A 26,669-nucleotide genomic window follows, 5' to 3' on the forward strand; every position below is an offset into this window, starting at 1 on the left:
GGGAGATTTGATAGCAGCCTTCAACTACCTAAAGCGGGGGTCCAGGGAGGATGGAGCTAGGCTGTTCTCAGTGTTCGCAGATGACAGAACAAGGAGCAATGGTCTCAAGTTGCAGTGGGGAAGCCTAGGTTGGATATTAGGAAAAACTTTCACTAGGAGGGTGATGAAGCACTGGAATGTGTTACCTGGGGAGGTGGTGGAATCTCCATCATTACAGGTTTTTAAAGACTGGCTTGATAAATCCCTGGCTGGGATAATTTAGTTGGGGTTGGTCCTGCTTTGAGGAGGGAGTTGTACTAGATGACCTCCTGAGGTCCCTTCCAAACCTAATCTTCTATGATTCTATGATTTTATATATACTTACAATGCCGGACATTGGTCTTCTTTTTCACACTGCCTGTTACAGGGCTTTTATTGTTGCTTTTTAAATATTGAGCTCTTCCTTTAATTTCTTGGCCTAGGGTGAGAATGCTGGGCAGATGATAAATTTAAAGAAGGGAAAGCTATTTAACTCTTTTCTTCTCTGTCTTTGGTGATATCCTCTCATAAATTTTTAAGGCCATGTCTACACGTTCAGCACTGCAGCAGCACAGCTGTAGTGACACAGATGCGCCACTGCAGTGCATGTGGTGAAGACGCTCTATGCTGATGGCAGAAAACTCTCTTGTTGACTTAAAGAACCCACTCCTTTGAGTAGCATAAGCTATGTCAGCGGGAGAAGCTCTCCCACCAACATAGCACTGTGCACACTAGCACTTGTGTCAGTGTAACTTATGTTGCTAGGGGGTGGAATATTCACGCTTCTGAGCGACATACATTTTGCCCACGCAAGTGGTAGTGTACACATGTCCTAATTCACTTACCACCCATGTTCTTTCAGAGTTAGCATTCCTGTTCTTGTGATGGCATGCTTCCTCTTTCCACCAGAAGTATGAGAGAGGTGTTAATGTTCTGCAAACCTTTTAAAGTTTTATTAATTGGCTTGTTTGAGGGGCGCTTGCTTCTTGTGCAATTCAGAAACTGACCAGAAGATTGCATCTGATGGCGTAAGATGGAATAGTGTGACTCACTACTAGGGTGTTAGGCCTGAGTGCTAGACTCCATTACCTCTATTTGAGAGGAAAAAATACTTTAAGCTAAAATGAGCTATGCCCTATCTCACTGTTGGAGCATGGGAGCCAAATTTGAGAATCTTGTGAATCAACTTTTCAGAGAAGCAGAAATAAGGGTAAGTAATTTTTGCTTCTTGGAGATGTTTAGATATCCACAGCCAAAGAATAATAAAACTCTCCAGAAAAAAGTAGGTCTCAAATCTGTTTTTCTTATCTTTCTAGATTTTAATCAGTTGCCTACTTCTCATCCCATACATCCTCCAAAAAAGTTAAAATTTAAAACGTAATAGCCTCTGATCAAGATGTAATCTAAATTCTGTTGTTTTTAATATAGCCTCAGGATGTAACATGTAAGACAGTCAGCACACTGTTGTATGTTGTAGGATGTTCATGAAGCTGGATTAGAAGTTTCTTCATTCTTAGTTTTGTTCTGTGTATTTTATATTATATACAATACTGACATAATATTGGATGTGAAAAATTTATTTTAACTTCTGAATTTTTAATGACATGCTTGGCATTTCTTTACTTAGAATCTGCCACTAACTGTACCTACTTACAAAGTAACTCCCTGCATGTGCACACACTCTATTGCCCATTTGTTAACATTCCTTTTCTCAGCAACATGCTTGAGAAATTAGCCTAGTTTCTTCTGTCCATCATTTATACATCTACATCCAGCATCAGTTTCAGCTGTGCTTTTTTCCTTGTTACGGTATTCCCACCCTGAAGTGATGAAAAATCATGAGTCTGACTCCCTTAAGAGATCAACAGTCATGAGTCAAACCCCCAAAAATCATGAGACTGTTCCAAAAATCATGACTTTAAAAAAAAAATGAATTGTGGGGACAGGGGTTGTCTGTCATTTAATTTTTGAACCCTCCTCCCTGCCTATCACCTGTGCATATGAGCAAATGAGACAGTGTTGTCAAAATTTACTCTCCTAAATTTATTGAGAAAGGTGATTTTGGTCCCTGCTGAAGGAGCTCTCACCCACACATCTGCCCATCCCCAACCCAGCAATTCATTGTGCCCCCCTCAGTTGAGCCCCCACCCCATCAGTTCTGCCTCCCATCAGCTCACCCCTCTTCCCCCCACACACACACTTAATTCTGCCTCCCAGTTTCACCTCTGCTTTTCCTGGGGTTCTTCACCTTTTTTCCCAGACATCAGGGGGCTGCAGTGGGGTAATAATCCAGTCTGGAAGTCACAGAAACCTAGATAACTGGAAAGGAGTAGTCATATTTGTTACATTAATATCTGATGGAAAAAAGAACTTCCAACTACCAAAATAGTATCCCTTTGGATCTCTGTGGATCTCCTTATTTGTTGTTTATACAACACCATAGTTGTGCATGGTGCTTTACCATCCCCAATCTGAGTTGCTGACAGTCTAAATCAATCACAAGAGCAGACACCGTCCCTGCCATACTCTGTAGATGTTTCCCTCAACCCACTAGCATCACTTCCAGAATGAGGGTCTGTCCATTCATTTTTATCCATGTTCCTTTCTTGGAAAACAGTCTAACTGCTCCATCTGAGTTTGACAAAAGTCCTAGAGTAGCATGTTCTCTGTATTCGGATACCCTTAGAATGTTACTTACTCTCAGAATAGCCGCACGTACACATTGTACAATAAGGCTGACAGAAAAGAACCCTCTGAAATCCCACATATGGGAGCCCGTGGGGATAATGAACGATTAACCCAGTGCAGTCCTCTGGGAGTTTTTGGAAGGAAAGAAATCACTGCTGTGATCCCACCCAACCCTGCCATAATCCACAGTCAGATTGGCAAAACCTTGCTGTCACCAATCAACTGCTTGACATTCTAAAAGATCCAATGTGTTCAGCTGCCCATTTTCCTTTGGTAGGAGTTTATCATTCAATGTAGTCTCCATACCATACTTGAGTCTAGGAAATCTGAGTGCTCTAGATGACACCAGAGTTGCTTGGCAACCACCTTTTCAATGACATTGGAAATGCAACCAAAGTAATCATTTTATTTTTAAGGTTCTAAGCAAGTGATGCCAATACTATAAAAGAGAGAGTTTAACAAAAAATGGTTAAAGAAAATTAGTTGACATTGTAGTCTTAAATTATCTCAATAAATGAGCTATTTATTTGATTTAAATTAACTTATTTTTGTTTTTCAGTATCTTCTTCAGACTGCTGTGACCCATCAGTTGCAGCACAGATTGTTGCTAAAGTAAAAGAGCTAGGTAATTAAAAAAAATGCATACTCTTTTGATTATCTAGAATAATTTTGTGATATTTTTATTTGGATCATAAAAATTGTTCTCGCTATGATTTTACCATAGATGCACCATTAAGTATCCTTTAATCTCAGTATAATGTTAAGTTTTCCTTGTCTTCTCTTCTCTTTATCTTCTATTATTTGCCATCCCCAGTTTGTTACAATTATCTTAAATTTGGCCCTGAACATGTAATTAGTTTAAGTGCATGAGTAAATAATCCCATTGAGAACAAGTAATCTCATTTAAATCATTGGGGCTATGCATGTGCTTTAAAGTTAAGCATGTGCATAAGTGATTGAAGGGCTTCTTGTGTTTGTAAAGAGCCTAGTACAAGGTGGCCCCGATCTTGACTGGGGGCTGTGTGTACCACTGCAGTTACTGTTATATCTATATAGTAGGCCCCGGAGGTCTCAGTCTAGTCCCATTGTGTTTGATGCTGTACTGAGGTATGATAAAAGTTGATTCTTGTTGTAAGGAATTTCCTGTCTTGAAAAGAGTTTGCAATCTAAAAAACAATTACGACACAATAAAATTGTTTTATGATACAATGAATAAAAATATTATTGCCGTAAATATTTGAGCTATTTCTTCATGAGAGAAATCTCTCCTTAATAAATGGTTTTATGCACAAACTACCTGCATATGTATCCTTTGGGGATATTGTGTCAGAAGACATTTTTGTTCATTTGTTTAAAAGGAGTGAATGTTACTGTTTGTGATATCTGTAGGAGCTATGTTATCCAGCCAGTATTTAATTAGCCTCACTGGTGAGAACCATTAATTGTGCAGTTTCTGAATGAAGGTTACCAAACTTGAACCCTGCTAGTCCGCAGAGGAAATGAGTTTGAGTCAAGGTTCCCTGCCTACACTGAGAACTGGGGACTGTTAGCACATGCTTATCACTGGACCTCAATTGCTGTGTCACACCATTGGAGTGAGGCAGTCTCAAGAGACCTGGTTCAGTTCCTGGCTGAGAGTTTGTCTGCACTTGAAACACTACAGTGGCACAACTGCAGCTGCACCACTGTAGCACTTCAGTGTAGACGCTACATACACCAACAGGAGGGATTCTTCCATCAACGTAGGTAATCCATCTCCCCAAGAATTGGTAGCTAGGATGACGGAAGAATTCTTCCAACAACCTAATGCTGCTTTTATCAGGGATTAGGTCATCTTAACTACGTTGCTCAGAGATGTGGATTTTTCACACCCCTGAGCAATTGGCTGGGTTGACCTAGCTTTTTAGTATAGACCAGGCCGCAGCCACAGACTTCCTATGTGACCTTGGGCAAGTAGCTTAATCTACCCTGTCCTTCAACTCCCCTTCTGTAAAATGGGGATAATTCTTCTCTACATTACAAGGGTTTTGTGAGGATAAAATCTGTTAACAGTTATGAGACATTCCAATACTACCATGCTTGAGGGCCACATAAGTATCTAGATAGACAGTTTGATAGGCAGCAGAGGCCAAAGCTGTATAAGACTTGTCTAGTTATATGAGTATATCAGGTAGGAGTCCAGCTCTGGATCCCTTTTGAAGACATCAGTTGCTTTAATGCAAACATTCTTTTTAATGAGTTCTTACAGTGTTTCATGTTGTGTTGCAATATTTGACATCATGCTTTAAATTATAAAGCTTTGTCTGTATTTATAAGATAGTGTCAGGTACCTCTGTTATTATTTATACTGATATCCTTCAAGTTCTAGTGCTAAGAATCTTATTGCACTTTGACATGTGATTTGTTAACTCTTTAATGAAAACTGTTTAAATAACTCATCCAAGACTTGTGAATTCAAGTATGAAGAGTTTTATTTTCCTGTTATGATTCATGTCATTTTTATAGACCCACAGAAGACATATACCCAAGATGGAGTCTGTTTGACAGAATTGGGGATGTCTCAGTTACAGAGCCTCACCGTTACAGTACCAAGAAGAAAACGGACAAAACCAAAGCTTAAATTGAAGATTATAAACCAGAACAGTGTAGCTGTGCTACAGACACCACCAGATATCCAATCAGAGCATTCAAGAGATGGAGAGATTGATGACAGTAGAGGTAATGGTCAGTATGTGGCATGTTTTCAGCTGAATATTTGTTGCAATAGATGCATATATTTTTACATGTGGCTGTATTTTAAATATATTATTTATTACTCATAGATGCTTCTGTTTCACGATAGTGCTAGATAGATAAAATGGACTAATGGCAAAACATAATTGACAGTGTGCATAGCTGTCCATTTCAAGGAGATGGACCTTCCTATTACTCTTTTATTCATGTGTCATCCATCTCATCCAGAAACCATCTCTTTAAGGCTGACAACGGGCAGCACAGAAGTTCTGGCTGCCCTTCCATAGAACACGAGCACTACAACTGAAAATTTTGCACACCATGGGAGTACACTGTGCACTCTGGTACTCAGACCCAGATCAAATTCTGTTAGAAAGTTGTAACACTGGAGCTTAACAAAGAGACATCCACACCTGCTGGGCTCTTTCAAATGTGATGCTCAAAAGTAAGGGAGAGGTGGCAGAAGAGGGTACTCGAGGATACTTGAATTTCTTAATGGGGGTCTCAACTCATCTTTCTCTAGATACAAAGAGGGTATGGGGAGGGTATGGAGTTGCTTTTTCTGACGGAGAAGAAGTTGTTGACCCCAGTCTGAAGCAATACATTCTTTTACTTCCCTGGCCAAGTGAGTTTTTGTTTGACTTCATTATCCCAGACAAGACAGAAATTGGATTGGAAAATGGATCACATAGTCAATCTGTATCTGGCTTAAGTGGAGTCCACTGTACATACTGATATTGTGGAATGTCATGTTAATCCTAAACCTGAGAAAAGGCTTACTAAGAGACAGGTGTGAAAGTCAGGAAATAAGTTACACAGGTGTCCATTACAAGTGGAATTCAGACAACCCACCTCATCACAGTCTAAAGTGCTTTCTGTTTATGCAACATTGGATTGTTGTTAATCAGATTAAATGTCATAAGAGGCTTTTTGTAGATATAGAGAGCTCTTGAGATAGCGGAGTGGTTTAACCACTGTCTCATGTTAAATTGTTGATACAAGTAGCATGGCAGTTGTTTGATTGGCATATCTTTAATTGTGATCTGTTGTTGGTTGAAATAAATGGGTATTTTTATTATTTGTTTGTTTTTGTTTTGTTTGTTTGTGACCTTAAATGATGGAGTGGTCACTTTTCTCTTGCTTTGTTTGTGATTAAGAGTTTAAGGCCAGAAGGGGGACTATTAGATCATCTAGACTGACCTCCAGTATATCAGAAGCCCAGAAATTCATTCAGTTACCCCTGTATTGAGCCCAACAACTTGTGTTTGATTAAACATATCTCCCAGAAAGACATCCAGTCTTGATTTGAAGACTTCAAGAGAGAGAAAATCCATTAGTAGCATCCTCACTGTTTTTTAAAAATGTGTAACTTATTTCCATTCAAATTTGTCTGAATACAGCTTTCTGCCATTGGTTCTTATGTCTTTCTCCGCTAGATGAAACACCCTTAGTACTTAGTATTTTCTTACAGTAAAGGTACTGTCATCAAGTCACCTCTCAATCTTTTTGATAAGATAAATAGATATAGACATAATACAGTGAGGCAGTGGAACAGGGGATCTAACTATTTTTTTTAATTTTAGTTCTCATCCTCTCAGCTATATTTTTTTCATTACTTGATTATGATAAAATGTAACTTGGTTCCTCGTTCGGACTGGAAGTTTTGCAGAGAGGACTTACTCATCCCATAAAGAGTAGAGGAAATCACTGCATGTTACTCAATAGAGTCTCCCCTGAGTAATCCAAAAGTAGGGCTGATAAACTTCAGGTTTATCCATTTAGGAGGTCTGCTCAGGGGTTCAGCCTTTGGGATTAAGGAATATGATTGCTAGAAATGAGGAGAGAATCTCAGATGCCTTAGTTACTCAGCAGCATAAACAGACTACACAGAGATGCATTTCTTACTTCTTATTTATTTCTTTTTCAATGTATGTGTATTTAAAGACTATATTTTGTAAGCATGTATTAAAGCAACCTTGCAGAATTACCATGAAATGTAACAAGCTCATGCACAACATTTACTTTCCCCACCCTTTACAATAATGGTTGATAATTAAGAAATTAATGACATTTAGCTCACTGTTCAGAGATACATTTAGCATTCACCCTTGAGCACATTACCACTACTACTACTACCACTACTACTACTGTTACTACTACTACTTCAATGCTTAGCTGAATGGTCAGCTGTAGCAATCGTTCACCATTTGATCCATGTGTGAGTTGCAGGAACTGGCGAGTATAGAACCCAAATAGCACATGCTGGAGACTGCTTGGATACTTTTGTTATTCCAAGAGATTGGAGTCGTGGGTGGACCTGATCCTAGGTTTTGCAGCTTAGTCACTGACCACCAAACATGGAGGCCAGCCTTGGCTGACTCATTCTCCATTTGCTGGAGTGCTTTGTGAAACCTGTTGATGCTCTACTAGAAGGTCAACGTCATCAGCATAGTCAAGGTCTGGGAGCGAGACATCACCGATTTTAATGCCTATGGACCTGATGAAATGTTGCATTATGAAATCCATTGTCCGCCAGAAGAGTGCAGGGGCCAAGACACAGCCCTTCCTGATACCAGATACTGATTTAAAAGGTGCTGATGTCCAAGTCCCACATTACTGCCCTTTGTCCACTAAACCTTTTGCTAATGGGACTACACCCAGCATTCAGGATATCAGAATGCAAAGTCCATCACCTTAAAAAGAATGCTCTGCTAGGGAGCAATGACATCTATAGGTTCTCCAACAACTTCCCAGACACCTAAATGCCCAAGGAGAGAGAACCAGTCCAGTCCCAGTATCTTCATAAGCCAAGGAACAAAGATGACAAATACTGAATTAATGCAGCTGCAGCCCATGTCCTCGGCAGCACAGGCTAATGCAAGCACATCAAACTTGTCCTACACTCTCTACACTGATTTCCCATAGACTTCCAATCGAGTTCAAGGTCTATATCCTTATCTTCAAAGTGTTCAGTGACCTGGGCCAAAGATATCTAAAATATGGCTTGAAGCTTCAGCATGAGAACTTTGGATGACAACTCTGCTCTTCTGGCACAGTGGAACTTTCTAACATTAGAGTAAAGCTTGTCTGTGCAGGAGACAGAGCTTTCTCGGGGGCAGACCCAAGCCTATGGAACTAACTCTCAAAAACCCAAGGACCATCACTAACTTCACCACCTTTCATTCCAAGTGCAAGGCTCACTTTTTTGTCCAGCTTTCGCTACAGAAACAGAGAGCAGTGTGTACATTTAAAAAAACAAACAAGAAAACAACCAAAAACAGAAGCTTGCCGAAACTCCATTGCACATGTAATTCCCGTAAAAAAAAATACTGCATTGCACACGTAATTCCCCCTTTGGGGAGAGGATGAAAGAGAAAACAAACCGCCTGTGAAAGATGTTAGTCACATCACTTAAAGTGCTACTTCAAAACCATCAGATACTATAGTGATGGGGGAAGTATAGGTAACTGAACAGAACAGCACTATACAGAATCACAGATTCATGTGGATTCAACACTTTTACTACTATAGACCACCTTGCATTCTCTGTTTATCATAAGGGAAAATCTGTGGTTTTTGAAAATCTCACCCAATATAAGCTATATTCAAGCATTTTTCTCCTCCTTTTTGGTTTAGTTTATAACTCTATCTTTTCTCCAGAAGGTGATGTTATGGACTGTGATGGAAAATCAGATTCCAGCCCAGAACGAGAAACTGTGGATGATGATACTAAGGTGACAGAAGGAGCTGATGGGGTCAAAAAAAGAAAGAGAAAGCCATACCGACCTGGTAGGGTACATAATGTAGACAATTCTGCATCATTTGTTTGTCACATTTAAGTTTTCTACTATATAAATATTCTATTAATTTAGAAATAGAAAGACTAAACAGCATGTTTGGGAAAGGCTTCTTTGGGAGGGAAATTTCATTCCTCATTGTACAATGTAGTAGTTTCTCCTATTATGGTTAAAAGTAATTTACAGTCTGATTATCCAGATATGTTTTCCTAGGTTGCTGCACAGCAACAGTCCTGCTATTATGCTGTTAAATACTGGTTTACAATTCAGATTGGCAGCCAGGTACAGACTATTTAACTAGATAAAAGAAAACACTGTGCTTTTCTAATTGGATATATTTGTTGCAGGTAAACATACGCATATGCTGTATTGTATAAAAATGTGTATCTATGGTTCAATGAAGTAATTGTGTGAGGCTTTTTGCTTCTTTAAAGATAATATTTTTGTAGGTATTTCCTGAAGGGTGTGATAAGGATAAGGTTCATACTATCTGAAGATGATTCAGACTCGTAGTCAGTTCAGTTGTTGGGTGAATCAATCACCTTGCATTTATTGATTGTCTTTGTAGTCACAAATAGTGATTGGACAATTGCAGCAAAAATATTGCCCTGAAGTTTTAAATCAGGGTGCGGGAAGTCGGGGGAGCAGGCAGGATGGAAACAGCACCAAATATGTTGAGAGCTCTTTTGCTTTAGAATATCACCAGGTTCAATCATTACTGGGATTTGCAGTTTTGTACCATCCAATTTTTAAGTTCTCAGCCATTTTGACTTTAAAAATTGTAACCTTGCGATAGCACAGACTTCTGGCTATGGTCAGACATATATCTATGCCATGTTAAGAGTCCTAGACCATTGTGATATCAGTGGTAACTCAGCAAATGGCCACTCTTACTCTACAGCTTATTTGCATAGAGCAATTTTATGGTTGTATGAGGGACATTGCACAGATGATGGATTACTTTGTCCAGCTGACACAGTTCTTCAAAACTATCAACACGAGAACCCTCAATACATATTATCCCTTACCGCAGTGCACACTCCTTATATTGCCACCCACACAAATCAACACAAATCTTCCAACACAAGACAAGCCTCACGGAAATCAGCACAAATTCTCCCAGCATAACACACATTCGCCCATTCTTACTATTGCTTACCAAAAAACCATAGGCACTCATCATCACTAATACCAATACAAATGTGCTTATATTGGTGTAATTTATGTGTAGCCATATGGGAAAGAGAATAACCTATACCAGTACAAGACACCTTTTATACCAATATAACTGTGTCAACACTAAGGGTATATCAGTAAAAAATCACACCCTAACCAACATAATACCAATACAAAATGTGTGTGTAGACCAGTCCTTAAGGAAAATATTTCTCAGTGTTGAACAAGTTCTTGTATGTGGGTTACCAAAGAATGTCTAAGTTCTAATGGCTTTTTCTTTCTTTAAAACAAAAAACCAAAAAAAGTTGGTTTCCATTTTCGTTTGGGAATATAATCTGCATCTGCTTGCTGTATTTTTGTTTCCTTGTTAGGTATTGGTGGATTTATGGTACGCCAAAGAAGTCGTACAGGGCAGGGTAAAATTAAGAGATCTCTCTCCAGGAAAGATTCCTCGAGCTCTGTTTCTGAGCAGTTGCCTAGCAGAGAAGATGGTATGTACTAACATTTATATGTTTGTAAATTATTGCCAATACTTAATTTAGAAAAATTATTATATTATTTTTTTATCTGCTGTCAGGAGATTATTATAGTTGAAAAGGGTTACATATTAATGTTTGTTGTAATTTCATTTAGTGAATTTGGCTATTATACTCATGCATTTGTATATAAAGCAGTATCCAAAATTCACAGAGAGACAAACTATACATTTTCTGAAACACTAACGCTGTTTCAGGTTACTAAAACATAGTTATGAGAAACAGTGTGCTAGCAGAATGGGCACTGTGCTGGGACTCAGGAGATCTAGGTTCTATTCCCAGTGACTGACCTATTGATATAGCTTGGATTCCCTACTTACTTCCATTTGTTTGTATAACATTTGTATTACATGTAAGGGTATGTCTACACTGAAAACGCTGCAATGGTGCAGCTGCGCCACTCCCTATGTCAATGGGAGAAGCCAAGAGGGAGGCATCTCCCATTGACATAGGTACTCCACATCTCCAAGAGGCAGTAGCTACATCGACGGAAAAATTCTTCCATCGACTTAGCACTTGTCTGCCCCGGGGTTTAAGTCTGTATAGTTATGTAACTCAGGGATGTGGATTTTTCACACCTCTGAATGACATAGCTAGACTGTAAATTTCTCTTCTTTGTAAATATTCTTTTAGTTCGGATTAGGATGTCTGCTCAGCCTGCTGTGAAAACCTTCCTTTGCCTGTTGGTTCCTTACATGTTGTAGCATATGGCATTTGCCTGTTTTATAACTTTCAGACATTGCTTTAACATCTGAGAAGGTGCTAACTGCAGTCAGCTGGCACTTCTGTAGTTTGAAAGGTCATTTTTGTACACCTTATCCACAGTGCTTGACAAAGGGCACTCAACAGCCTGGCTAATTAAAAACTGATTATACCATGAGACTCAATGAGGCCCTAAAACAATAAGGCCTGGTCTACATTAGGGACTTTTGTCAACCAAAGTCTACTTTTCATGTCAAAACAGTGGTGATGTACACACTGCAATCACCCACCACCAACCCATCTGTCCTGGTTTTGTGACAAAATAAAACCACCTCGACGAGAGGTGTAGAACTTTTTGCGCCAAATGTTTAGTGACAAAGTATCAGTGTGGACACCATGCTTGGTTCTATTGTGGTAAATGACCTCCAGGAAGTGTCCCCCAATGCCCATCCTGAACTTTCTGGTCCTCAGTTTGAACGCTGGTACCTTGTAGCCATCCATCCCTCATCTTTAAAGTCCTGGGAATTTTTTTAATTCCACTTCCTTCTTGGTTGGTGTGGAGAGCTCAAATCTCATCTTCCCCGCTGACCATAGTTGCTCCACGCACCAAACGCTCGCCTGCTTGGAGAGCTTCTGGATCTAATCAACATTTGGGGAGAGGAGGCTGTGCTGTCCCAGCTCCGCTCCAGCCAACGGAACTTCGATAATTATGGGCAAATTTATCATTTAATGGAGGAGAAGGGCTATAAACGGGATGCACTGCAGTGCCATGCGAAAATCAAGGAGCTACAGCAGAGATACCAAAAGACTAGGGAGTCAAACCATCACTCTGGTGCAGAGCCAAAGATCTGCCATTTCTATAAGGAGCTGAAAGCTATCCTCAGCAGCGACCCCATCTCCACCGCCAAGAGACCCGTGGATACCTCCGAGGGCCTGGAAGCAGAAGACACCGGACTCAACACCAACGAATAAGTCGTAGGCAAGGAGGTCAAGTTGGAGGACGATTTGGAGCAAAGGACCAGGTTGTTTGCTGACATGGGGAGCCAGGACCTCTTCTGGACCCCAGAGCTTTCAAGCCAGTTCCAGCCTGCCAGCTCTGACATGCAGGATGCAGTAGAGAGGAGCTCTGGTAAGTGATTTTTTTGAGCTGATGCTGCTTAGTTACATGAGGTACAGCTGTCCTTTGCTTTGTTGCATTATACATGTGGTTGAAGGAATAGAAATGCACAAGAGTAGCTGTGTTTGCATGTGCTTCCCGTTCCCCTGTTCAGCTAAGCAGTCCAGTGGAAAAGTGTGTTAATGCACACTGAGATTTCATGGGAATCCTCCAGAGAAAACTCCTCCAGTCCTCTGAGGTGGAAAAAAAGAAGAAAGGGCATGGAGACACATTGTGTCTGAAAATCAGAAAATGGATAGGCAGGAGAGGGGTAAAAACCAGGAGTGAGTGATAGCAGGTCACGAACACATGATAAAAGCCATAGAGGAGCAAACAGAGCAGCTAAAGTCACTAATAATGCTGCAGAATGAATTCATGCATGCTTGCTCCCCCTTGCAGCCAATACAGAACTGCTTTCCATGCCATCCCCAAACTCCACCCATACATTCTTACCAAACTCCCAGCGCATCTCAGTACCGCATTCACTCCACCTTTTCAGACAGCTTCCAGAACGATAGCTGGACTTATACCCAGCTCTCATAGCTTATACTGCCCCTCACTGCTTCCTCCTCTCCAGTCCAGCTTTTCGTGTGTGTTGTGAATAATTGTTATTTAATAAAGACATACTCTGTGAAGAATAAGCAGTCTTTGTCTCTTGCACACTATGGTTGCACCTCACATTGATACACACTGCAAGCTGGATAGCAGTCATAGCATAGCTCAGTGCTGTTTACAAAGACATTTTATTGGTGCTCATTGTCAAAATGGTTCCTCAAAGCCTCCCTGATTTGAATGGCCCCTCGTTGTGCCCCTCTAATAGCCCTGACATCTGGTTGTTCATATTCAGCTGCAAGGTGATCTGCCTCTGCACTCTTCCCAGCGGGAAACATTTCACCCTTAGCTTCACAAATATTATGGAACACACAGCAGGCGGCTGTAACCATGAGAATATTTTCCTCATTTAGCTCTAACCTGCCATAAAGGTATCACCAGCAAGCTTTTAATCTGCCAAACACACATTCAATGGTCATTCAGCACCTGCTCAACCTGTTATTGAAGCACTCCTTGCTGTCCAGGTTGCCCATATAAGGCTCCATGAGCCATGGTGGTAAGGGGGTAGGCTGGGTCTCCCAGGATCACTATGGGCATTTCATCATCCCTTGTTCGAATCTTTTGGTCTAGAAAGAAAGTTCCTGTTTGCAGCTTTCTGTATAGGCCAGTATTCCTGAAGATGCGTGTATCTTGCATCTTCCCTGACCAACCCATGTTGATGTCAGTAAAACACCCACGGTGATCCACAAGCACCTGCAGTACCATAATGGATGTACTCCGTTGCAAGATGGTCTGGGGCCAAAATTGGGATATGCGTGCCATTTATTATTCTGCCACATTTAGGGAATCTCATCACAGCGAAGCCATCCACTATTTCATGCAGATTTCCAAGACTCTCAGTCCTTTGTAGCAGAATGGGATTAATGGCCCTGCACCCTTGCGATAGCACAGCTCCAGCGGTGGACTTCCCAACTCCAAACTAATTAGCGACTGACCAGTAGCAGTCTGGAGATGACAGCTTCCACATGGTGATCAGAATGCACTTCTCCTCCGAGAGGGCAACTCTCATTCTAGTGTCCTTGCACCACAGGGCAGGGGCGAGCTCTGCATAGAGTTCCATGAAGGTGGCTTTGCACATTTGAAAGTTCAGCAGCCACTGCTTATCATCCCAGACCTGTATAACGATGCAATCCCACCACTCAGTTGCTTGTTTCATGCGCTCCAACAGCGGTAGTGCACCGTGTGCAGATACTCTGTGAATGCAAACAGTAATCCAGTATTGTTTGTTTGCATGGCACGCAGAAGGTCAGGTGCCTCGGATTCCAGTTCCGATTGGCATACTGCATGATCAGCTGCGATGTGTTCAGAACACTGACAACACCAGTGGAAAGCAGTGCAGGATCTGTCCTTTCAGATACAGATGGCAAGGTGCTCAGGAAACTGGAGCCATTTGAAAAATGCTGCAAAACGCAGTTGGAAACCCATGGAATGATGGGATGGAAATCACTGGTTTATGGGATGTTGAGCCTGCACCCTGATGCACTGCAATCCTCTCCGCCTTCCCACAACCCCTCGCGGCGCAAGGTGACAAGTTGCACACCGGGATAGTTGCCCATGGTGCACTGCTCTCACTGTCAATGCTAGAGCACCAACTGTGGACACTCTTCAGCAACACAATGAGTGCTGTGTGGACAGGCACAAGCGTTGTAGTTACAGTGCTTATTGATTATCGCAATGAGTTGCATCAACAAAACTTTCTAGTATAGACAAGGCCTAAGTGTGTGTGGAAGAGGGTTAATTCTCCTATGTGTTTATTCATTTAATAGTTGCATCTGTCATTGATATATTTACAAGAAAGTGTGGTATTTGCATCTGTTTGCATGTCATAAACACTTTTCCAGACTCCTTCTCTGATTGGGATACCTTCTGTTCTTAGGGTGGATTTTTTTATATGAAATGTGTAAATTACATGGACTGTAGAACTTGAGTAAGAGTTCACTAATGGCTCTATAATCTAGCCCTTAAGAATTAAAGACTTTTTTAAAAAAAATTCCTTATTTGGAGGAATGATATGTTGCATATGTAATATAGCCCTCAAACTGATATCAGTGTGACTACTTGTGGAGCACAGGTTCTAAACGTCTACAAACTGAGTGTCAGAACCTGATCCTAAGGTGTGGCTTCACTAGAAGCACAGCCTTGCCGCTGTAGCACTTCAGCGGAGACACTCACTGCAGCAGTGGGAGGGGTTCTCCTGTCACTGTAGTTAATCCACCTCCCCAAGAAGAGATAGCTAGGTTGATGGAAAAATTCTTCCATCAACCTAGCGCTGTCTACACCGGGGGTTATGTCAGCATAGCTATGCCACTCGGGTGTGGATTTTTCACATCCCTGAACAACATAGCTGGATTGACCTAACATTTTAGTATAAACCTGGCCTAGGGGATGAAATGAGGATACACCATGAATGGGAGTGGAAAAGAAGGGTGGACTTCAGCAAGGCTTTTGACACAATCCCACATGACATTCTGATAAGTAAGCTGGAGAAGTGCATGCTTGGTGGAACTACCATTAAGTGGATACATAATTGGTTAGACAACCATAAAAAAAGAGTAACTGTTAATGGAATTATGTTAGATTGGAAGGAAGCCTCACGTGGGGTTCACAGGGATCTGTTGTGGGTCCGGTGTTGTTTAACATTTTTATTAACAACCTGGATGTACGAATAGGGAGCATACTGATCAAATCTGCAAATGACACAGAGCTACAGGAGGTTGCCAATACTTTGGAGGATAGAGCTAAAATTCAGCAGAATCTTGAAAAATTGGAGAACTGGGCTATAGACAACAAAATGAAATTCAAAAAGATAAATGTAAAGTGCTACACTTAGGGAAGAAAAACCAAATGCACAAATACAGAATGGTGGCTTGGCAGCAGCATTGCTGGGAAGGATCTGGGAGTTGTGGTGGATCATAACCTCAACGTGAGTCAGCAATGCGATGCTGTTAAAAGCAAATGTAATTTTAGATTGCATTAACAGAGGCAGGGCATGCAAGTCACAGGAGGTGATAGTACCACTCTACTCAGCGCTGGTTAGGCTTCCGCTGGAATACTATATCCAATTTTGGTCACCGATGTATGGAAAGGATGTAGAGAAACTGGAAAGGATCCAGAGGCAAATGACAAAGATGATCAAAGGGATGGAATACAAGCCATATGAGCAAAGGCTGAAGGAACTGCGTATGTTTAGTTTGGAAAAGAGGAGATTAAGGGGGGACATGATAGCGGTCTTCAAATACTTGAAAGTCTGCCATTAAAAAGATGGAGAAAAGTTGTTCTCTCTTGCAGATTTAGATTTAGATTAAATCTCAGGAAAAACTTCTGAACTATAAGAACAGTAGGACAATGGAACTGACTGCCTAGGGAGGCTGTGGAAGCTCCTTCATGGAGGTTTACAAAAGGAGGCTGGATAGCCATCTGTCTTGGGAGATCTAAGAGTTAGACACAACAAATCCTGCATCTTGGCAAGAGGTAGACTGAGATGACCCTTGTGGTCCCTTCTAACCCTTTGATTCTATGATTGTAAGTTATACATGTCTGATAACGATGGGTAGATCTGGGAGTGTGTGTATGTGGTGCACATTTATTTGTTAGGAAAAAAATCAGTTTTGGAATACTGAGTCAGATCCTTAGCTAGTTTAAATTTGCATAACTCAATTCAAGTCAATGGTGCCATGCAGACTGACACCAGCTGAGAGTCTGGTCCTTAGGGCAGGTCTACACTGCAAATCTGCTTTGGTGCAGCTGCAGCACTTCTGGTGAAGACGCTTTAAGCTAGAGGCCCCCATAGGTGGGTACAGAGGAATGTTTGGGTGGGTGCAGTGGAGCCCAGGCCAGTGCCCATGGGGGGGCAGGGAGAGGAAGCGCCACCCAGCCCTGTTCCAGCTACAGCCCCAGCTCCACTTCCAGCCACGGCTCCACTTCCAGTGTCACCCCCCGGCTGTGGCCGTGGCCTCTGCCCCTGGCCTGACTGCAGTTCCACACCTGGTCATGGCTGCCGACCTGGCCACAGCTCCACACCCGATCCAGCGGCGGCTCTGCTCCTGCTCCTGGCCACAGACCCACCCCCAGCTGCTGCCCTGGCCATGGGCCCTGGCTCCTGGCCTTGACCACAGCCTCACTCCCAGCCCAGCTCTCAATCATAGCTGGGAGAAAGGGGGCACGGACCGGGGTAAGGAGGGGGGCGCAAGGTAAAAAAAAATTGGGGACCACCGCTCAAAGCTGATGGGAGAAAGCTCTCTCCAGTCATCTTAACAACTCCATCTCTGTGAGAGGCTGTAGGTATGTCAGTGGGAGACCTTCTCCCATCGACATAGCACTGTTTACATGGGGGGTTAGAGTTGGTATATCTATGTCGCTATGGGGTGTGGATTTTTCACATCTCTGAGTGACGTAGCTATACTAATATAAGTGTGTAGTGTAGACTTTGCCTTAGTGTACAGTGCTGATCTCCTGTAGTGTCATTTGGTGCACTCTCCTGTTTCATTCCCTCCTGTGTACTGGCAGCAAAAGCACACGCCCAAGCAATTCAGAGATCAAGATGTTCGTGAATTTCAGTCTGCTTAGAGTAAGTAGCACAGCTAAACAGCACAGTGCATGGAGAGTTAAACAAGAACAGGGAAGGAGAGAGAGAATATGAGGAGGCAGAGACCATACAAAGACATAGAGACAATTCAGTGAGAGGAAATTAAGACAGAGGAGGATAAAAATCCACAGCAGTGGAAGACAAGGAAGGAAGAGAGGCAGAATAATTCAGGCTGTACAGGAGTGGGGAAGAACAGAGGATTTAGATAAATAAACTTCAGAAAAATAACATAAAGAAACTAGTGGTGTTGGCAAGTCCATAGGAATGGGAGAAGTGGTCCTGGGGAATTGGCAGAATAACTTCTGGTCACTTTTTTGACTGTCAAGCTCACTTGTAGGATATTCTCTTACTGCCTCTGAGACAACACATTTTATTATCTAACAACATAGTTGGTTTCGTAATTTTCCTAAGTAATTTCCTGCAATTAGGCTGGGCACCTCACAAGTGCAAAACTTTTGTGTGTGTGTGTGTGTGTGTGTGTGTGTGTGTGTTTCAGTTATTTGCAGTGGTTCAACTTCTTTGTCTAAATAAACAGTTCAATGGATGATTTGTAGGAAAATCTTTGTCTTTGTTACAAAAATAATTATTGCCACTTTGGAATACAATAGCTGAATTATTCACAAAATATTTTGAATGCTTCAAGGTGCTCTGTGTGTTTTTAGTAGAGCGTTCAGCACAGAGCTATGAAGGTATTCAAAAAATAAGTAGCATAGATTACAGGAAAAAGCCTGCCCTAGTGGAAGATAAGAGGCAAAAGAGAGAGTGCTTCAGAATAATAGGCAGATAAATTATCTGGACCTGATTCCACAAATTTCACCACAAAATTCTGGAACAGTTAGCAGAGAAATGAAGCATTGGTACACTCTATTTCCAGCACATCGTGGAAGCACACTAATGGGAGTTAAACACACATCAAAGGGTGGAATTTTTCACACCCCTGTAAGGGGCTGGTCTAAGGGTATATCTATATAGCAAAGAAAAACCTGCAGCTAGCCCATGCCAGCTGACTTGGGCTGTGGGGCTGTTTCATTGTAGCTTAGCTGTCTGAGCTTGGGCCAGAGCCCAGACTCTAGGACCCTGCAGGGTGGAAGGGTCCCACCCAGAACGCAGGCTCCAGCACAAACCTGGAAGTCTCCATAGCAATGAAACAGCCCCACAGCCCAAGTCATCTGGCAGGGGCCAGCTGTGATTTTTTTCTTTGCTGTGTAGACGTACTCTAAGAGGATTTAGGAAGTCCCTTCTCTAAGATCTATGAACTGTAATGTATAGTTATGGTCAGAAAAGTGACTGTGTAAAAATGGCACCTCCTTATGCAACAGATCTGTTCCCTGCATGTATTCCAGGTCAGCACTTCTTGATTTCTTACTATGTTACCTTTGCCAAACTAGCCCATCTATGAAAACTTAGTTGGATACTTTTCTGGCTTATGCATCATTTGGTAGGTCTACGCTTATGGCAGCACATGGTGTGCAGAGAGTATGGATATAAATAGCAGTGTAGATGATGAGGCACTGCTTAGGTGAGTAGACTAGAGTGCCCTACATGCCTGAACCCTAGGGTATGTAGCCTGCATGGCTATCTACATGCCCAATCAGTGCCTCTCCCATCTGCGCTGCTATTTTTAGCAGTTTAGTATCCTGCTGCTTCCTAGCTGCTGGAGCCTTTCCCTGTTGCAGTGTAAGACTCTGGCAATTAGGAAAAGCTCTGGCAGGGGGGAGCACTGAAGAAAGTAGCCAGAAACTTTCCTCCTCCCTGCCAGAGCTTTTTACTGCCACATGTAGCTACACACTGCAGTGAATGGACACAGCATGTAGCTACATGTACATATACGCCACCACATACGTAGGCGAGATCATTAACAGAATTGTCACTTCTCAACTTTTTTAAAAAAACATTTCATTTTGAATCAGCAAATTCAGTATTATGGAAATTGAGATACAATAAAGATGCAACCCCCCAATACCATTTTTACAGAGACCCTTTTCAGAGTAGCACTGTACTTTAGAGAGTTAGGTTGCATAGTACATATCGTCCCTCTTAAATAATAAACGTCAAATGTGTATAGTGGAGCAGAGATATACAGAGAACTTGAATGTATTTGTGCATGAATGTTTGTTGTTTTTAGGTTGGACTGAACAGCTGCCAGATATACCAGTTGATGAGTCTACTCCTGTTTCTGAAAATATTGAGAAAATAAAAAAGCGTTACAGGAAGAAGAAAAATAAACTTGAAGAAACATTCCCTGCCTACTTGCAGGTATAGTCGGTGCAATCCATTCTGTGCTATTTAAAACTAATGTGTGCATGTGTTGAAAAAATTGCTAATATATTTAAAGTATGAATGTTTGCTTTCTGTTATCTAATGTATCACTCAGTTGAAGTGGCTTTTGCATAGGGAATATATAAAAACTATTCTCTGTAGCTTCTGTAGTGAGCTTATTGCACATACCAGGGACTGCCTGCAGTCCTCCATTCACCCCCACAAGCTCCGTGTGCCACTCGTCCATCTCCCTCTGTGCAACTCCCCCCACCCCTCCCTCATGCCTGGACTCTGTCCCCCATTGCCCGCTCTGCCACATGCCAGGGTCCCCTCTTCCTCTCCCACATGTCAGCAGCTCTGTCTGCTCCTGTTCTCCTCTGCCCCCCATGCCAGTCCACCATTCTCTCCCCCATCTCTCTGTTGGAGAGAGAGAGACAAGCTTTTGAACTTACACAGAGCTCTTCTTCAGGTCTGGGAAACGTACTCCGAGTGTCACGGCTAAATACAAGGTGGAATGGATTGTTTAGTGTAAGTTAACACATGTTTCAAGGGACCATTCAAGGTGAAGTGGCCTGTTAACACCTCTCCAGTCGTAGAGGGAAAGAGGTGGGGATGGGCTTAATGGGTTATAGATTATAAACCACAAATCCAGTCAGTGTCTCTGTTCAGTCCACAGTTTTTAGTGTCTAGCAAAGTTATGAATTTAAGCTCCCAGGCTTGTCTGTTGAAGGTGTTATGCAGGTTTCCTTTGAGGATGAGGACTGAGAGGTCAGATGTAGAGTGACAGCTTTGTGAAAAGTGTTCACCCACAAGTGATATGATTTTTTTTGTCTTTTACCATTTTTCTGTGTGAATTCATTCAAGAGCAAAGTCTCAGAGATAAATCATTCAGGGTGTAAATATGTTAAACTCTATGGAATGATAGAGATGAGATCGGGTGTTATAATGCTGGAAGGTATTAATGAGTGCCATCAACCAGATGATTGATCTATAGACAGTTGCAGAGATGATTGGAAGTTCTAAATATCCCAAACAGTTTTCCCCCTTTTGTTTTCCTGATTTTCCCCAAAATCAAAAGGATTCTGGCCATTGATGCCTAGAAAGTCCCTTAAAAGTTTGGAATTGATTTGATGCACTATTTAAAAGTTGTTGAGTTACATGCAGACAGAAAAATGCTGTCAAATTGACTCTAAGGCTTTCACAAGCTTGGGCAACTCTCTCTGTAGCTTCCAGGCCTTTACTTTCTATGGAGCTATAACACACAATTACATTCTATATTTTTGTTCTCCCAATACACTGAAACATTACACCTTCAATTTGTGTACTTGTATATATTGACTACTGTCATAAGGCTTAGTAAGATCTTGTCATTTCTCCTCAATATTATTACACTTTCTTTACAGAAAGATTACAGAATATTATTTGCTGAGAAAAAATATTCTGTATTTGTTGGGGTGGGAGGGAAGAAAATCCCTGAATTAAGATTTCCTCTTATTAGTAGGGATGGATTTTCTTTTTTTATTTAATATTATCTGATTCTTATAAAATATAGAATAGTTCTTTAGCTCTTGTGTATATGTTCTGACTTCATTAAAGCAGAGAATAATTGAAATTTAAAAATAATTTTAATTACATTTCTAACAATTAGAACTTAAAATGATATGGGTTTCTAGGGCCAAATGAGGAGGTGGTAATAAATAAATTAAAAATGCTGCATCTGACAAGTTGGTTTGAAGATTGTGTGGTCTGTTGACCAGTCAGTGAGTGCCTGCTGTACTTTTCATGACTCAGCTGCAGGTGAATGACAGCTATTACATAAAGTAAATAAGTCTGCTAAGGAAAATGAACAACTTTATGCTCCACGAAGAAAGAGATTTTGTGTTGTTGCAGCTCCACAATGTGGTGATTTCTGCTAATTGTTAAGCACTCAGGAAAGATGGATGGTCCAGTAATTAGAACACTATCCTGGGACTCAAGAGACCCACATTCAGTTCCCTACTCTGCCACAGACTACTTGTGTGGCCTTGGTCAAGTCAGTCAATAGTATTTTCTTGCCTCACGGTGATGTTTGTGTGAGGATAAATACATGAAAGATTGTGTGGTGCTCAGGTACAAACGGGTTATGTTGGTACCTAAGGAAAGTTGTTGTTGTTTTTCCTGTATAACCTAAGATGTGAATTTAAACTGATGTGGTTATACCAGTATAACCACTACCACCCTCCCCCAGTGACACACACACACAACCCCTTACCCTTCCAGTGTGGACACTCTTATACCAACATATTAGTGTCCATTCAGATACTATATAAATATATTCATATAACTGGTAAAACTTTCTCATGTAGATAGATAGACTAAATAGACTGACTCTAATATATGTTTGTCTTCATTATAGGAAGCTTTCTTTGGAAAAGATCTCCTAGATACCAGTAGACAAAGTAAGTTGAGCCTAGATAATTTATCCGAAGAATCGCTTCTGCTGTCATGTAAAACTAATCAGACCACCAATTTTCTGGATCCATCTTCCGACCCACTGCTTAGTTCAGTCTCCACTCCAGCTCAAGCAAAACTGGGAGCTCAAGGTATACAAAACTAAAGTTAGTGATAATTCAGTCATGTTTGGTTTTATTGTTATAGGAGCTTTCCCAAGTTTTCGTGTTTTCATTTTTAACATATATGCTTTCTTACATTCTTTAATTTAATATTACAAGACTAGTTAATGTTATGTTGGGTGATAAGCCACAATTGGGTGTACATTCTGCAGTCACTAGTACACAGCTGCAGGCCTTCAACTGACTTGCATTACAGATGTTCTAATAGGACTCCTTGATTTTAATTTGGATGTTTTCAAAACACTGAGAAACAGGGTAGAAAGCGAACCCTGTTTTAGGAAGATAATTCCTTCATGAAGGCTAAGGTAGACTAATTGGAAAGACAACATTAAAAACCTGTTCTTTGCACTAATTAATATTTATTTTAAAGTTACTATTGTCTTAACTTTTAATATTGATTATTTTAGGTTCCCAGAGTCCTCAGACTTTTTGGGGTTCTTTTTGCTTTATATTGTCCCCCATGATCCTGAATGCTCTTTCAGGGTGCAGTTGGTAGTCAAAAGGCAGCTTTCAACTCTCACTTTCTCCTGCAAAAGCTAACCGGGGAATGTTATTTTAAATTTCCTGTTGGATAGTGAGTCTTGAAAATGGCTGGAGGGCCACAAAGTGCTGCTGAAAGGGCAGCTTTACTCAAGGGAGCAATCTTTTTTTCCCATCTGTCCTGCTACTTTAGGAATTCTTTTTCTCAATGTCTCATAGGTATGTGCTATGTGTTTAGAGGTATGTTATCCCTCTACATTACGTATTTTTAAAAGTTTGTATTATGTTATATGGTTACTTTGTGACTAATAGCTTGTCTGATCCTTACTGTAAATAATTTTTGTCTACCGTTGCCCAATAATTTTGTACCCATGTATTCCTGGGGTTTTTGAATGTGCACAGAATGAGCATCTGTTATAACTTTTACATTTAGAAAAGAGAAAATTATTTAGCTGTATTGCTGCCCAATGAAAACTATACTTAAACTCAAAAGGCTACAACTTTAATATTGCACAATTAAGATCACAAGAATCAGGGAATGCAAAGACCTTAGGCTATGTCTACATTACAATTTATGTCGGCATAATTTGTCGCTCAGAGGGTGTGTGAATAACACACACCCCAAGCAACATAAGTTACACCGACATAAGCGCTGGTGTGGTCAGCATTATGTCAGTGGGAGAGCTTCTCCCACCGACATAACTACCATCACTCATGGAGGCTGAAGTAGTTAAGCTGACGGGAAAGCTCTCTCCCAACGGCTTAGAGCAGTTATATTAGAGAGCTTACAGCGGCGCAGCTGCATTACTGTAAAATCTTTAGTGTAACTGTATCCTAAGAGTAATGTTATCGCAGCCCCCGCTGCACATGGTATATGTTTTCTGATCTACTTGTATAGTAAGTCCCAATCCTGCAAGTAGATGCACTCACACAGACCTCTTTGCCCATGAGGTTTTCACTGAAATTCTCCATGGATGCAAACAAAAACATAGATGCTGGTTTATCTATTTGCAGGATTAGGGCCATAAGCACTAACTTATTAAGCCAGTGTGATAGAAGTTTTGAACTGTGCAGCTTTACTGCTGCCTTAGTGTTATGTTATGTATTTAATTTCCTGATTTTTAATGCTTGAGAGGAAAAATAAAATAGGAAATGCTAGGGGAAAAATATAAAACCACACAATTGCATACTTTGCTTCCGCTGATACAGGTACCTAGTGTTTTAATTATTTAATATGTTCTCTCATGTGCACTTAACAGGGGTATAGTGCAGTGTTACATGAATAACCTTAATATCCCCAAAATAACCATAAGTATAACAATAATTACCAGCAGCCACTATATATCTATAGGAATGTCCAAGTCAGCAGATGTATCCATCCTGCTATTGAGATTTCAATTGGTCAGAACTATGACTTGTCCATATTCCGTTTTGTCATACACCATGAGATGGCTAAAGTGCTAGTGATGGAAGTCCTGTGCCTAGGCTGATTGATTTCAGTATAAAGGTTTTTTAAAAACTCTTGTGCTATGGCTATGCGGGAGGCAAAGAAACAGTTCTTTTACTCCGCTGTAGCATCTGCAGAATCTTGAACAGCAGATTTATTTCAGTTGGTAGATGGTCCAGATTTATCAGATAATCTCAGCTCGATAGCTTTTCTCAGTCCCTCCCACTGTAAGGAAATTGTTTTGCTCTTTTGTGATCAGATTAGGGATGGGCTATCTGTTTCTGCGGTGACAGAATGAGATCTTCAGGGGAAAAAGGGCCTTGTCTTCTTTCCTGGCATTTCAGCCAGTAATGCTCCCTGAGGTGCTAGAGATGTTGGGATAATTTTGTCCCTCAGCCTTTGCTTTGGATCCATGTCCTTCCTGGCTGGTAAAGGCTGGTGAGGAAGCACTGGGTCTCTTACTTGAGGAGGTTGTCAACACCTCTCTTGGAGGAAGCATTGGCGCCACTTTTGCTCAAGAAGTCATCACTGGACAACTGACAGTTGCTAATTATCAAGCAGTATCACATCTTTCCCTTTTTGACTAAGATTGTGGAGAAGGTTCTGGTGAGACAGCTCTCACAGTACCTGGAAGACTTGATCTCCTTGACTCTTTGTCAATATGGCTATAGACCTGGCTATGGCACAGAGATTGAATTGGTTGCTCTGGTGGCTGATCTCCTTCTTGTCATGGATGAAGACCATGCTGGTGGTATTAGAACTATTACTTGGCTTTGTTCAGTGGCCTTGTTCTTTACTTTCAGAGATCCCTATTCTTATAACAGATATTAATGGGTAGTTGTCTGCAATTGCTTCTCTTCTCGAAGAGCTCTCAAGGATGGGGTACCACTGTGTCATCCTTTCTGTTCAACATCTATATAGGGCCCTTAAAAGGGTTAAAAAGGAACCAGGGAGTTTAGTGTTTTCAGTATGCTGATGACACCCAGCTGTAAGTCTCTGTCTCTTCTGATTTGGGTTAAGTCCCTCAGCCAGTGTCTGGCTGAAATTGGGGCATTGATGAGAGTGAGATGGCTGAAGCTCAACTCAGACAAGACTGAGGTGGTGATGATGGGTTGAGGGAAGCAGCCAGAAGTGGTGGTGGAGGTGATATCAAGGACTATGGCTGCCATTATTTATTAGTGTTCACAATTTAGAATTACTTTAGACTCCCAGCTGCTGTTTGAGGATCATATTACAGCAGTGATCCAGTCAGCTTTTTACCATCTGCGTCTGGCTAGGCAGTGGTGACCTTTCCTTTCAGATGAAGACCTTGCCACTGTTATCCTTGCTTTTGCCATCTCAAAACCAGATTATTGCAATGCTCTCTACCTGTGGCCACTGTGACATTACCCAGAGTGTAATCTGGACAGATGAACAGTTCTCCAACCTGCTTCGCTGTAAGAGTTACCACTCCTGATCTCCTCATACACAGCCTCCCAGCACGTAAATTATTCCAAGTTATATTGTCTGAGTGCTATAGCCAGCCGCTCATGAATTACACTGCAGAGCAACAACAGCAAATTCCCAATCCCAGACTTTCCCCCAGAAATATATGTCTTGTACTGCCCAGTTCTCTCCTGGACAACCCAAGTTCATAAAAGTCCATCATTTTATTAATAGATATGCACAAATCCTATTCCCAAATGGAGCTTCCCAAACACTGCAGTCCAAACATACTGGCTTAGATAAAACAAAAGCAAGTTGGTTAACTACAAAAGATGAATTTTAAGTGATTACCAGTAATGAGGCATAAAAGTCAGAATTGATGACAAGAAAATAAAAGTAAAACACAACTAATACCTAACTTAACAAGCTAAGTGAATTCAAAG

At 41.2% G+C, this 26,669-nt stretch overlaps 1 protein-coding gene across 2 annotated transcripts in view; it reads left to right on the forward strand.

Annotated features, from left to right (window-relative positions):
• KMT2C (lysine methyltransferase 2C) overlaps nucleotides 1-26,669 on the forward strand; it is a 302,649-nt gene that overhangs the window by 219,077 nt on the left and 56,903 nt on the right. For both annotated transcript variants that reach the window (XM_067542734.1, XM_067542735.1), the window contains 6 exons: nucleotides 3,266-3,331; nucleotides 5,212-5,430; nucleotides 9,100-9,228; nucleotides 10,784-10,903; nucleotides 20,129-20,259; nucleotides 22,658-22,844. In XM_067542734.1, the coding sequence (XP_067398835.1) occupies nucleotides 3,266-3,331; nucleotides 5,212-5,430; nucleotides 9,100-9,228; nucleotides 10,784-10,903; nucleotides 20,129-20,259; nucleotides 22,658-22,844 (852 nt within the window). The remainder of the gene's footprint in view (nucleotides 1-3,265; nucleotides 3,332-5,211; nucleotides 5,431-9,099; nucleotides 9,229-10,783; nucleotides 10,904-20,128; nucleotides 20,260-22,657; nucleotides 22,845-26,669) is intronic.

Source organism: Emydura macquarii, unplaced genomic scaffold (genome assembly GCF_026122565.2).
Source record: "Emydura macquarii macquarii isolate MOO-44397 ecotype Brisbane River unplaced genomic scaffold, CSIRO-AGI_Emac_v2 contig_719, whole genome shotgun sequence".
NCBI lineage: Eukaryota > Metazoa > Chordata > Testudines > Chelidae > Emydura > Emydura macquarii.